Genomic DNA, 15,026 nt, shown 5'->3' on the forward strand with positions numbered 1-15,026 from the left:
AAAGAAATAAAAAAAAAGAGAATATTTTATATGTTTCATAAGAATTTTGAATTATTAAATCATATTCAATAATTTCATTATCAGTTTATACTGGCCCATTTTATATTTATATAAACATATTTTTTATTTGTTTTAAATTTTATTGATTTTTATATATTATAAGAAGCAAATTGAGTAAATAACTTAAATTCATTACAATAAAATTATTTTATGATTTATCAGGCAATTAATATTTTCATAAAAGAGAAAACAAATTACATAATTAATTAATAATTTTAAAGAAAAAAATCACTAAATAAACAAAATTATAATAGTAAACAATTAAAACAATTTAAATCTTAAATAAAAATTTATTCAATAAAGTCTTACATTATTAATTTAAAAAAATAAACCCAAAAAAATAAAAATAAAAATTAATTAGCATAACATATTATTGCTGATCACAATCCATTACGTATACCGTGGTCAGCTTTGTGCCTTGTTCATGTTTATCGTATATTTGTTTTTACACCCTCTCTCTCTCTCTCTCTCTCTCTCTCTCTCTCTCTCTCGCTATGTATAAAATACAAAAAATACAAAAAATAGGCGCGAAAATTAAACCATCAATGTCGTCTGGTCGTTGTGCCACAAGTCTCCCAACCCTACCTCTAAACATGTCTTCTCGCCCTACTGCTTTCGAAGCTCTCATGGCTGGCGCTCGAGCGGCAACCAAGATGAAAACGCAGTCGTCTGACCCTAAGAAACGGAAAGCTGTTGATTCAAATCCCCCGCCAAAACCCGATTCGCCGCCAAATTCGGTTGGTTCTCGGGAAGCGGGGGCGGCGGCTCCGGCTGCCAAGAGAGCTTGTTTTAGGTGGGCTTTAAGGAGCAGCGGCAGCGTTGAGGAAGAGGAGGAGGAGGAGGAGGAGGAGGAGGAGGAGGAGAGGAGGGGGGTTTCGGAACTGAAGAGTAAAATCACTGAATTGAAGAAGAAGGCTTGGGATTTCAAACCGGAATCGGTTGCCAGTTGTTGGAAACACAGACAGAGCGAGAGTGAGAGAGTGCCATTCCTGTTCCTTTCTTTGGCTTTCGATTTGATTGCTAACGAGACGCGACGGATTGTGATTACGGATATAGTGTGTAACATGTTGAGGACTGTCAGGCATACCACCACCACCACCACCACGCATGAGGATCTATTGGCCGTTGTTTATCTTTCGGCCAATCGGATTGCCCCTGCTTACCAAGGTTTGGAGCTAGGAATTGGGGATGCTTCAATCATTAACGCGCTTTCTGAAGCTTATGGGAGTGGTAAATCCGAGGTTAAAACACAATACAAGGTAAATTAAGGTGAATTGTGTGTGTTTTGGTTTTGGTTTGTTTACTCGCATAATTTTTTAATAAGAAACAGCTGCTGGGTTTGAATCTGAATCTTTAGGATCTGGGAGATTTGGGTCTTGTTGCAAAAGTAAGTCGTTCATCGCACAATATGATTCGTAGGCGCCCTAATCCATTAACTGTTGCTAACGTTCTCAAAACATTCCGTCTCATCGCCAAGGTGATATTATCTCACTTATTTTTTTTATTTTTTTTATTTATTTTGAGTTTAAATAAGAATTCTTTTTCAGTTTAATAGCCAGATGCATTGTTTTATCTTTTCAATTGGAGTTATTGGATTTTTCAATCAGTGTTTTTGTTGTAGTTATTTGCAAACTAATTGAAAATAATTGAATACATTCCTCTATAGTGATTTATAGTTTGACAATGGACATGATATTTTGTTTTGCTTGCAATCAACTTTCCCTTGCTTTTGAATCTAAATAGGAATCTGGGAAGGATAGTCAAATGAAGAAGAAGAACCATATCAAGGCACTTCTCCTCGCAGCCACTGACTGTGAACCCCAATATTTGATTCGTTTGCTTCAGGTCGCTGTTTTATCACATTACTTAGACTGCATTGTTGGCTCCTATGGAGTATAATTCAATTTCTACACTATTATTTGCAGGCTAAGTTGCGAATTGGATTCTCAGAGCAAACTCTGTTGGCTGCTTTGGGACAAGCTGCTATATTTAATGAAACCAATCTACCCCATCTCCTAGTATTCAGTCTCGTCTAGAAGAGGTGAGATTAGATTATGTCCTTCAATAGCTCCTGCAAATGTATTGAAACTCATCGTTGTATTTGAAAAAAGATGAACTTTATAGCACTTGTTTCCCTATGGAGAAAAAATATATATATATATATATATGTATATATATACATACCAACTGATAGACCTGGCCAATAGTTTTTAATTGTCTTGTCATTCTTCACTGTTAAAACGATGTTAAATTCTATCATTTAATTGTAGCTGTAAGCAACAACAGTTTTTTCTTTAAAAGTGACCATTTACTCTTGAATTTTAATGCTGTAACACTATAGAGCTTTTAACAAATTAAGAGCACTCCAAGAAACATATAAATCAAGCACTTCTATTCTCTAGATACCTACATTATTAAAAATTTTCTAAGTCCATGTATTATTTGCAACTTATTGTTTATTCATTCCATATGAGTGCTTCCTGTAGATCGACATCTAGGTGAGCCATGGTTATATTGTGTCTAGAAGGTAAAGGAACAATGATCCTGGGTTCCATTAGGAAAAATCTACCCAATTTAAATGGGGGTTATCCCCTTATGTTCACACAATAATAGTTTCAGACAAACTTCCTAGTAGCTTCATGCATATTATTTTCGTTATTTGTATTCTCCTAACAAGCTCTATCTAACTGTGTTCTACATCAGGCTGTAAAGATTGTTAAACAGGTGTACTCTGTGCTTCCAGATTATGGTGTATGGGATCTTCAGAAGACTTGTAACTTTACTGTAGTTGTTCCTGTTGGACCTATGCAAGCAAATCCAACTAAGGGGGTATCTAAGATTGTACAAAAGTTCCAGGACACAGAATATACCTGTGAATACAAATATGATGGAGAACGTGCTCAGGTGATTCTATGTAGTTAGCTATAATTGGTAAATTTGTCATGCTTGTGATATAATTATGAGCCATAACTTTCTTGTTCCTTATAGATACATTACTTGGAGGATGGTTCAGTGACTTCAGTTGAGATATATAGTAGAAATGCTGAATGAAATACTGGAAAGTTTCCTGATGTTGTTGCCGCAGTGTAGACTTTTTTCATAATTATTTGTATCATATATATTTGATTATATGTGCGAGACTTCCTGAGGGAATTTGTTTCTTTACAATAGATTCAGAGTTACATCGTTATTTTAAAACAAAATTATATGGACCTTACCTTGTATTTCCTTTTCTGCACAATAAAAAAAACTGTTGCAGAATTAGGTTTTTGTTACTTCAATTTCACAATGATTGTGGGTTTTTTGTTGTGTTAATCAGCATTAATGCAACCAGGTTGCATAAAATATTAATGCACCATAATGTAGAAAGTAAAATATTAAAATGCTAGTAATTGAAGTTTCTACGAATACATATTGAGGCACTTAATTCAGAAATGCATGTTCCATTGAATCTGTAACTTAATGATTGTGTGGTGCGTCTGTGTTTATCTGTATACTCTGGTACATTGCTCACATACGAAAAGGGTTTTATTTTTATTTTTAGTTTTTTAACTCAAGGGATCTATACTTTGCATCATTTATGTTATATGAAACACTAGCAGTTTACCAATGATTGTCTCTGCTTTGTTTTTTTAACATTTTGTCAGGTTAAAGCAGTCATCTGTCAGGTCATTTGTTCTGGATTGCGAGCTGGTTGCTTATGACCGTGAAAAACAGAAAATTCTGCCCTTCCAGGTTAATTTTTTCACATCTACTTTGTATTAATAATTTTTTCACATCTACTTTATATGTCTTTATAAGTGCAGTGTGTTACATTTCCAATAGGTTTGAAACTGCCTATAACTTTATATCTGTTACATAGTAGGATTAGATACATCTGCAGTGTTTCATCAAACTCTTTAGGGAACCAAATTGACTTTGCACTATGTTACACAAGTTTTTATGTCAACTTGTCAAGTGCCTTAAAATCTATTGAAGTTGTAATATAGGAGCAAAAATGCCTTTGGTATGTTACATTTGTAACGTCTCCTAATTTCAATATATGCTATATGCTGTACTACTGGCTAATTTTGGATTGTTCTGAAAGCATCGTCGCTTTGATTACTTTGCTTTAGAGATAATTTTAGTGATAGATTCATTTGTTGCAGTTTACATACAATCGCTGGATTGAGATAGAATATTTATTTTACAAAGACTTCTTCGAAGATCTATTGAAGTTATGATATAGGAATAAAAAATGCCCTTATGAAAAGATTGCTGGCCCTAATTTTAGCTATACACAATTTGTGCCTCATCCTAATTTTAGTATATGGTATATGCTATACTAAACTTCTGCTTTTGGTTTGTGCTGAAAGGATCATTGCATATTTTGCATTGGTTCCTTAACTTTAGATGATAATTTGACTAATATATTCTTTCAATGGTAGTTGATATAAAATTGTTGGATTGAGATAGAATGTATACTTTACAAGGACTTCTTAGCAGATACTCAGTACTCGAGCTCGGAAAAACGTGGTTATGAGTGAGATTAAGGTTGATGTTTGCATATATGCATTTGATATTGTTGTATCATAATGGTCGACCACTTATTCAGGAAGAACTCAAAGTTCGGAGAGAGGTGAGCCTATTTTGTCTTTATACAGTTATAGTTGAGAATTCTGATGCTATTTTTCTGTTGTTTGGTAGTAATAATTGTTAATTGCAAGAACACACCTGCATAAGAAGTTATTTTATTTAATTTTCTGACTATATGCTAATTGTATTAGTTCTGCCAGGTTGTTTCTATAGCATTATTAAAGTAACGAAACTGAATGCATTCTAACCTATGGATCTTTTGCCTTATCAGTGTCTTTATGGGTCTTTTGAAGAAGAAGCCGGATATTTTCAGTTTGCTACAGCAATAACTTCTAACGATAATCAAATACAGAAGTTTTTTGATGCTTCTGTTGATGGAAGGTATTCACTTTTTAGCTTTTGGTAAATTAGTTATTCTAGTCCCCTTGGTTGATCAGGCCTGGAGCTAAGAAAAGGATGTATTGTATGAAAACAATTTTAATTATTTAAATATGGTAATGCTACATTTGGATCAAATCAGTGACGCTAATGTGATGCTAATTGTGTATTACGTATTTTTCACCAATGAAGAGAACCACGTACCAATTTACGTTGCTTGCATTAGTTCCCTGAATTACATTTATATTAGAGTTGCAATTCTTTTTAAGTCCTAGCTGCATCTTGGTTTATAATTATTATTTTTTTTTGGGCCAAAAACTGTATCATTGATTTATTGCACTTTTAGGATCTTGATTTATCCTAATTTACAGTTGTGAGGGTTTGATTATCAAGACTTTGAATAAAGATGCTACATATGAACCTTCCAAGCGATCCCTAAACTGGCTGAAATTGAAGAAAGACTATGTGGACGGGTTGGTCATAAAATTCTTTTCTTTTCATCCATGTCCTGATTAAGCTTTATAATTTCTATTTATTTATTCGTGGAACCATGCAGTATAGGGGATTCACTGGATTTTGGTACCTATTGCAGCTTTTCATTGCCGGGAAAACGTACAGGTAACTGTAACCTAGAAATTTTTTCATTTAACTAAAGTGATAACTTGCTCATGTAATTCTTTCTTAATCGCACATTTAATTATTGAATAGTCTTGGTTTTTTTAGGGATATCATAGTTAAGCTCCTCTGGTTTCCACTCTTTACATCTGTTGTTTGTGTCTCTCTCTATGGTGCCTGAGCCATTCTATTTTTTATTTTTATTTTTTAAATTTTTTTTAATTTTCTCATCTAGTAGTTGCCTTAAGTTTAATCTTTAGGCGTCTATGGTGCCTTTCTTCTGGCTTGTTATGACAACAGTAACGAAGAGTTCCAAAGCATTTGTAAAATAGGTAAGTGAAATACATGCACGTGGCAGTCTGCAACTTCTCAATGGTTGGTAAGTCTCTTTACGTATGGATGATTACTCTGCCTGATTCATTTTGCTGATTGATAGGTACTGGATTTTCTGAAGCAATGCTTGAAGAACGTTCTGCTAGCCTCCGATCTGAAGTGATTCCTCAACCAAAAGTTCCCCTTTTTTCTTTTTTCTTTTTTTTTTTTTTTCCTTTTTTTATGTGCATGAGATTCTGTTCATTATTTTAACTTTTAATTGAAAATTCTCATGAATTGCAGTCGTACTATCGGTATTCAGATACCATTAGTCCAGATGTGTGGTTTGAACCCACTGAGGTAACAATTACCAACTTCTTTTTTTGCTTGCTGTGCTTATTGTACTTTTCTTCTACACCCTGCTATCTTTGTTTTTGTTTTCTACATGTTTTTCTTGGATTGCAATAATAACCGATTGGGGAATCAGATATTTAGCTATTATTACTTTTCTGTACCTCCATTCTTAAAATTTTGCGGCATGAGTTAATGTTAGTTTTACAATGACGTTGCCAAAAGGTTGAGAAAATGCTGAAGTAATTTGATTTAAAAAAAAAATAAAAAAAATCATATTTTTAATTCCTCCTTTGAAGTAGAGCTTCTTGTTTCTCATGTCCTGCTGTCACTCTCTTCCAGGTTTGGGAGGTGAAAGCTGCAGACTTGACTATCAGCCCAGTTCATCGTGCTGCAGTCGGCATAGTAGATCTAGATAAGGTTTTAATTGGTCCTTTATCTGTATTTGAAGTTTACATTGTTTCCTATTTAAATTATGCTTTTATTCAATTTGTGGAATGCAAATATATCTAACCCAATTTGTGCTTGTGATGAGGGTATTTCCCTTCGATTTCCACGACTTGTTCGTGTTCGGGAAGACAAGACTCCAGAGCAAGCCTCATCGTCTTAACAGGTCAATCATGCTAACTGGCCATTTAATTTCTTATTTCTGAACCTTTGATGTCCAAACATTTTTTAAAGATTTTCTCTCAATTCTTACCTTTTTTGGTTTTTTGTTTTTGTTTTTTTTTTGTTTTTCTTATATAAATTCATTTTGAAAGTGTTATCACACACATACATCCATATCTTCAGTAGCATTCTCATTAATCATTAGAATTATAAAACAGAACCTTTTACTTTTAAAATCTAATCTAGAAATATCAACAAAAATTTCGTTCAACTTTTTGTAAAATGTACTACACGGGTGATCAAAGTGAAACTGGAGGAATTTCCTTCTGTAACCTTTTTAGGGAATTGTTGTTTACACTGACTGATTATTTAAAAATAAATTAAAAATATATATATATGGCAATGCTTGAGTTGTAAAATCTCTATTTTTACTTGATTGGAAAAATATTTAACCAATTACATTTTATTTGTCTTTGTATATAAATCTCAATTTTAGGTTGCCGATATATATACTGCTCAAAGTCGCAACCACAAAATCAGGACGTTCATATTGTAAATAGGGTTAACATAAAATAATCATTGGTTGTATTTAGAATTATTTTAATTTTATTTATTTTTTTTTAAAAAAGAACATGGCCGTGTTTTTTCTTTTTCTTTTTTTAACAACATATGAGTTTTATTTTTATTATTTTTAAAATACAGGCAACAATTTCTTTCTTTTTTTTTGGGGGGTTTACACAAGTAGCAATGTTAGAGATGTTTATTTGGTCAAATTCCCTCAAAAATATATTCAAATTTTAAAAAAAGTACACTAATTAAAAAGGTCGTTCAATAATCATGAGCTAGAAAACAAAATCATATGAAATAACAAGTTTATTTATTAATTAATAAAGTTTAAAATTTAGAATAATAAATGCAACTATCCCAATCCGGGATTAACCCGGGAGGCAGCTTGCTATATCATACAAAGGCATCTCCTTCGAGTGATTGCAAAAATTGTCGAAGACATAATGCTCCATTCTTAGAGGTCTCTCCGATAAGAAGATCAGAAAATACCTTCTTTTTTTTTTTAAGAGATAATGCCTTGATTAGTGGGGCCAAATATCTAATTATAAATAACTTTTCTTATAAATGCCGCATGTATTTTGTAAAAGTTAAAATTTGAGTTTTATCTGTGTAAAATCTGAAGACCAGCAATGTTGTTGATGGACTTTAACCTCTCTGTTTTCTCTCTCCTTTTTATTTTACTTTTAATCTGAAATGCTCATCTTTAATTTTATTTTATAGTTTTAATTTTTACCAAAAGTATAATTAAGATTGTAATTCTCTTTCTTATTCTTTAACTAAAGATTATAATAATTTTTTTCTTTTAAATAACGTTTTGAGCTTAATTGATGTGTCATTCTTTAAACTATTTTAGCAAATTTGACCATGTTTTGTGTGAGAATGATCTTTTTGACATTATATTGCCAATTACATCGATGCAAAAATTTATAATTTTTAATTAAAATATAAATGATCTAATATCATACATGTATTATCATCAGAGTCTTTATTTTAGTCTCTAGGGTCACGGTGTACTTTTTAATAACGATAAAAATAAGGAAAGAATAATATAAATAAAATAATAATTTGTCTTTGGAATTACGTGATCGACATGAAATAAAAAATATAATAAAATTAGATTTTATGAGATATCGCGTGCCTACTCATGTACAGATGAAATTGCTGATAATGAAAGACGAATATATCGAGCTTGACAGTCTTACAATTAATATATATATATATATATATATATACATATATATACACATTATATACATCAAAATTAATCATGTTAAAAAGGTTTAAAAATACTAAACATTTAATAATGATTTCTTCCAACAACCTTTAAATGAATAATCATACAAATATATAATATATTTATGATGTATATATACTTCCATATAAACAGACAAAACTTGTAAGTTTAATCGCCATCTAAATATGTATTGTTCATGCATGCCGTCCCAGTCAATATTGTAATCTCCATTTGTATAATTAATGTTTGTCAGCAATTTTGTCAGGAGATTAATTAATAATGCAAAATATAAGGTTATCTTTGGAATACAGATTCTATTTTGGAATATAGATTCTATATTATGATAAATGAATAGATAAATATAAATAATTTTCTTATATGTCTTCTTGAGAATTTAAAAATACTGAAATGTATTTTTTTTAAATATCATTATCAGTTTTTTGTTATCTATATTATATTTATATATTTTATGGCAACGTACTTCCCGTTGATAACCATGGAAACGTGTATTATATTCCGGATGAGCTTGAGGCTCTCTTCCAAGTCTCAAAATTCATTTTAAAAAGGTTTAATTACATGGTGCTCAAGTCACTTATAATTAATTAAACACATATGGCTTATTCCGTTACCCTCTAATCGATTAAATGAATAATCCTAACTATAAATATTGTATTAAAGACAAAAGGTATAAATAGTAATTTACCTATAAACTTTTTCATGCATGCATGCCGTCCTAATCAATATATTATTAAAGTTTTAATTAATGAAGTCCAATCTAAATGGTTTGTCAGCTTCTGCATCTAAGCAGTTTGATTTTTTTACATAGAAAACCAAGTTATGCATCGTTGAAGTTTCAATTCTATCATAAGGGGGGAAATTATCTTTTACCTTTTTCTTTTAAAACAACTAAATACAATTTTTATTATGATTTTATTTTGTATATATTATATATCTTATACTCTTTTCATAATTTGGAAACTGTAATAGATCATCAAAGAAAAAAAAATTTTTTTCTCATTTCCTTCGTAATTATTTATAAATAAACATAATAGACATAAGTTGCAGAAAAGATGGTCAAGAATCAACAACGAGTAAAAGTAACAATTAATATGCTTGATATATGTAAACAAAAGTTTCCAGAAAAAGAGTTTCAAAACTATTACTCCAAATGAATTGAATTCATTAGTCAATTCGGCCAGTTCTTGGAGACAATACATGCTTGAAACACTTGGTTATCCTAGTTATTCAAAGAAGATTAACTGATAAAATGAGCCAGTACATAAAAGAATTCAATTTAGAAAATTTTTTATTTCGACTACCTGCATATGCAGAGACACTGAAAAATGACAATATAATACGCAGTAGCTAGTACTGTACATTTCCTGTAACTTGGAGCTTGAATAAGTCAGTGGTAGTAGTATTGGAAAACGGAAATTGAATTTTTCAGAAACTAATAATTTGATTGAAATGGACAAGGAGAGAAACAAGGCAGAGAAATAGTATTCCTGTGAAGAAGGTGAATCCTAAAGACCCACCAATGACTCCCGCAACTTCAACCATCTTCACCAACTGTTTGTCTCTTTTGACTTTGTAATCATAGCATTTTGAATAATTCCATCCCACCTGCCCTCTGCAACACCTTTCCAGTTTTTCCTTCTTTCTCACAACCTCCATTCTCTCTATTAAAATCTTCATATTTTCATCCACCATATTGCTTGAATACCTCTCTATCAAAAGCAGTTAAAAAAAAAAAAAAAAAAAAAAAAAAAAAAAAAAAAAAAAAAAAACAAGACACATTAATAATTAACCGAATAATCTTTAATTTTGCAATTGAATTTTCATGCTGAAATAATATATCTTAATTACCAGATTATGAATTTGATCAAAAGTTGTTTAAAAATGTTAAAAAGTAAAATGAAAAATAAACCTATGCAAGTAATATTGGGATTACCTTCATCTCTAAAGCTTTGAGCTCTTGCTTGTACAGATCCATAAGTTTTATTCAGTTTCAGAGAGGATTTGAGCTTGATTGCAGCACAGAAACAGGGTAGAGAAGAAGCCATATATTATATGTTTTCTATCTATATGTTTCAATATTTCATATGTAAAAGATTAGCTCAACTGGTTTCTAGGGTGGGTTTCCCTCTGAATTAAGCTGCTTCTAAGCTTCTTCTTGGGGTTTCGCTGTATATATATATATATATATATATATATATATTATGTGCTCCGCGCATGGTTTAAAGAGATGGGTCAAGAGAAGCAACAGACAAGATAGCATTCTTTTTTAAGGAATGTGTCTGGTAGGACTGATTTTTAAGACATTGAATTAAACTATGATAAAAGCAGGCCAGCTAATGAGAAAAATGGAAGAGCGTTCCAAGAAGGTTCGAGTTTTTTTAACATATCTTATACTATTTTATATGATTGAAGTTGCTTCAAGTCAAATTTAAGATATGAGAGTAAGAGAATCATATGGAACTATGCATTTGGATTTCTTGCAAATGCATTATAACTTTTCTAAAGAATGTTATCAAATACAAATATTGTTTCTTATTTAGATTTTGGGCTTGGGCCTGTATATATTTAACTAACCCACCTCTCACTTTACTCTCAAGTCCTAAGTCCATCTTCTTCCCTTATCATCTCAAACTGTCTGAACCCAAGTTCCCTCTGGCTTTGATCATCAACTTTAGTTCACATTCTGCATTGCATGTCTTTGCATGCATTTATAACTTAAGTGTGCTTTCAGAGATGTATAAAGCTCTGGACCAACACAACCATGACCCGGCTGGTGTGGTTTTATAGATTGGGAATAGGATCTAAGTCAATCCATGCAGTGGTAGAAGTATTTCCAGATATGTGTGTTTGCAATAGTTTCTGTCGAACACTTGGAAGTATACGGCTTCCACTGCATGGATCGCCTTAGGATATTTAGTCCCACTTCTGCAAACTTTCCTAAACAATGCTGGGCTGTGATTGCCTTCGTTCATGGCCTTGTCCATCTCTTTGAGGGAACACTTGATCTTATTGCAGTGACATGTAACATAGAATCAACACCAGAGATGGTGCAAACCGGCGTGGGTTTGGACCTGAAAGACCAGAGTTCATCGCATTTTTGGTTCTTCATTCATTAGTTTCTGTGATGATTTGGCTGTTGGTTGATATTAGATATTAGATGTTTGACTTTGATATTTGGTTTAAGTTTCTTGTGGATTCGACTGCACGGTAGATTCTTGAAACGATTAGCCTGCTGTTTGATTGTGCTAGGCTTCGATATGCTAAATTTGAAATGAGCTGATTAATAATCAGTCTTGGACTATTTTCATATTGAACTTCTGCAGTTTTGGCCAAATATGGAATAGATTCAACATAGTTTAATAGAAAAAAAAAAAACTTGTTTCTAAAATGGGTAACTTTTTTTTTTTAATATATAGCAATCCTCTGTTTTGTCCACAATAGTTTGGGAAAACATTATTCAGGAAAATTTTTCACATGTAGAAAAGAATTTTTCAATATTTTTCTTTTGTTTGCTCCTCCTTCGGTGGAAATGCTCTGTACTTTGTAAGTTTGTCTCAATGTGACATTTTAAAATAGGGGAATTTTTCACATTTTTTCCTAGATTGCTATGGTTAGACATGCTTATATTTACACTTTACAGCCAATTGCTTTATTTCTAATAAACTTCAAACAATTTGTGCCTAGATTACTAAAGAAATGAACATACTTTTGCTTAGGCTTCCAAACTAAAACTCTTAAAAATCTAAATATACATCTAGCTCAATTATCTTCCAGAAACCAATTTGAAGTTAGACGAGCTGATTATATAACTAGAGATCCATAATATTCCCAGTAACCAAACTCAGAATACAGATCACATAAGCATTTCCATTTCATCATAAAACTCGATAAACCAAAGTTACGGAATGAGAGGGATCATATATCTTACTATGACTTGGCCAAAAAAAAGCTTGATATAAAATACAGACCCTTTTTTTTTTTTTTTTTTTTTTTTTTTTTTTTTTTTTTTGTATTCTCAGCAATCAGCTACAGATTGGGCAAAGAACCAAACCATTTTCATTGCAATCTGGACATCTCACAACCACAGCAGCACCCCCTTGCTTCTGACCCATTTCTTCTTTCACCGCCATAACCATCTTGCAGCTTCCATTGCATCGAAAACATGGCAAAAATCTAACATCCCCACAACCTTCGCACACAGACCCAGTTCTTCTTTTGGGCAATCCTTCAAGAATCTCACCCAGAAGACCCTCTTCAGCAATCTTCAAAACCTCCTCAGCACCACCAATGTACCTCCCTTTGACGAACACTCTCGGAGGAACCAGAGTTTCTTTGCCTTTCCCTCTCATCAATTCCCTAAGCTCATCTCTAAACCCTCTATCCATCGAAACGTCACGCTCGCAGACCGTAACTCCGGAGGCTTGCAAAGCCGATCGAACCGCATTGCAAGCCTCGAAGGTACTCCGAACACCTCGCAACGTCGTCGTATAGACCACAACTCTGTTTTCACCACTCGACGGGCATATATTCTCGAACCGATCCAGAAGCAGCAAATTCCTCTTCGAGGGTGGTCTCAATACGTCGTCGTTTAGCGGTTTGAGATTCCGATTGGGGTTCGAATTCTCTTTATCGGCGCCGGCGGCGGCGATTGGGTCTCTAACAGCGAAGGGTTTGGGAGGTGGGATTGGGGAGAATCGGAAACTGTCGGCGTCAAGACCGGCCATGAGTTCCCAGGAGTTAATGACTTCCGGGTCGGTTCGGGGCGGTCTGGGTTCAGACCAAAGGGATTTGGGTTCGGATAATGGGGTTGGGAAGATGGAGCCGAGAGTGAAACGAGAAGGTGGGGTTGGTGGGGTAGTGGGATGGTTTGGAGGTGGAGGTGGGTCGAGAGTGAGGAGGCCATAGGTTGATGATTTGAGCGAGACGATGTGGTGACTCAGTGCTGAGCTACCCAGCTGAGTGAACTCGTCGTCATGGTGGAGAAGATTGGAAGAAACACAACCCATTTTTTTTTTTTTTTCAGTGATTTTTTTGGTTTGATTTTCAGAGCAGAAGAGAGCGGGAACTGCAAAAGGAAGTGCAGACAAAAGGATGAGGTTTAGAAGATGACTTTCTTAGCTAACAAAATATAATTTGTATTTTTTAGGAGATTTTTTTTATTATTATTATTAGTTGAATTTGAATATTTAATGGTAGAGAAGATAAGAAGAGGGATTGGAAATAAATATATAAATAAAAATTGGGATATGATTTTTGAAAAATAAATAAATAAAGACTGGGTTTGATTTTGAAAATAATGGTGGTGGGTGGGGGTCCAATGGAGGCTAAAAAAAGGCACACGGGGTTTGGCCTTTTAAGCGCTAAAAAATTTAATTCAAATTTATGAGATGAAATGAAACACGTGGAGGGTGGAGATTATTGGCTCATGGGCTCTCTTGAAGTTTGGGCTCAATGTGTGACTCATAATAATCATTCCGTCTTTTTAAACCGAGCGCAAAGCAGTGTGTAGCGTAATTTACCCCAAAAAAAAAAAAAAGAAAAAAAAAAGAGGTCTTTATTTATTTATTTTATATTATTATTGTTATTATTATTTTTTGGTGAATATTTATTTTATATTATTTTTAGAATAATTAAAGCTTGTTATGCATATACTATATACCAAGCTACCTACCAGTCAAATAAAGCAAAAAAATTTCTCAAAATAAAATAAAGCATTAATTAATCATCTATGCACTATCAAATCGACAAATTCTGTAAATTAGTGGAATTAAGTATCTGTTTTGAAGTTATTTTAAGAAGTTCAAACTTTATTTTTGTTTCTTTTTTGTAAATATAAGAAGGTCAAAATTACTATTTCTAATTAAGATGATTTCATGTGTTACCCTAGTGTTAGATATAAAATATGCAATTATTGTAATACCATGTTCCGAATTACACCGAAAATTTCTCAAATTTAATCGAGATTGACCAAATTTGACCGAGAAGGGATCAAATGTTGACTGTTTGCTCTTGATGGAATTTCACATTGATGGAGGTACCATTAAAAAGTACACGTTGTCACGAGTCCATAGACTAGTAACACATTGAAAAAGGAGCTACAGATTGAAAATTATGAGCAAAACAAGTTGAGATTAAAATTGTCCAAGGGGTACCAGAGTTGACTTTTTTGTTCATGCAAATTTGAGTTTTGACTCATGCATGGTTGTGAAGTACTCGTCGATACAAGTTCATAGACTAGTGGTACGTCCGATTTGGACATGTGATTTGAAAGTTATGGACATGCAAAGTTTTTTAAATACCGTAATAT

At 32.8% G+C, this 15,026-nt stretch overlaps 2 protein-coding genes and 1 long non-coding RNA gene across 3 annotated transcripts; 1 reads left to right on the forward strand and 2 right to left on the reverse strand.

Moving 5' to 3' along the window:
- Positions 1–336: 336 nt before the first annotated feature.
- Positions 337–8,080, forward strand: LOC107417111 (DNA ligase 1). The gene is given in 19 exon segments (XM_060816530.1): positions 337–1,319; positions 1,418–1,537; positions 1,804–1,905; positions 1,986–2,055; positions 2,058–2,101; positions 2,764–2,964; positions 3,049–3,146; positions 3,708–3,795; positions 4,546–4,623; positions 4,625–4,678; positions 4,907–5,016; positions 5,385–5,486; positions 5,570–5,631; positions 5,889–5,960; positions 6,065–6,138; positions 6,244–6,300; positions 6,634–6,711; positions 6,827–6,904; positions 7,397–8,080. Coding segments are annotated over 19 exon segments (2,313 nt in total). The 5' UTR covers positions 337–554; the 3' UTR covers positions 7,457–8,080.
- A 1,901-nt stretch (positions 8,081–9,981) lies between these two features.
- LOC107417114 (uncharacterized) lies at positions 9,982–10,870 on the reverse strand. The gene is made up of 2 exons (XR_009638808.1): positions 10,653–10,870; positions 9,982–10,428 (listed from the first exon to the last, which is right to left on the reverse strand). It is a non-coding gene; the product is annotated as an uncharacterized LOC107417114 (long non-coding RNA).
- A 1,651-nt stretch (positions 10,871–12,521) lies between these two features.
- On the reverse strand, positions 12,522–13,877 carry LOC107417110 (uncharacterized protein At5g39865). The gene has a single exon (XM_016025673.4). The coding sequence runs from the start codon at positions 13,723–13,725 to the stop codon at positions 12,742–12,744; it is 984 nt and encodes a 327-aa protein (XP_015881159.3). The 5' UTR covers positions 13,726–13,877; the 3' UTR covers positions 12,522–12,741.
- Between the last annotated feature and the right edge of the window lie 1,149 nt (positions 13,878–15,026).

Source organism: Ziziphus jujuba, chromosome 4, assembly GCF_031755915.1.
Source record: "Ziziphus jujuba cultivar Dongzao chromosome 4, ASM3175591v1".
NCBI classification, from domain to species: Eukaryota; Viridiplantae; Streptophyta; class Magnoliopsida; order Rosales; family Rhamnaceae; genus Ziziphus; species Ziziphus jujuba.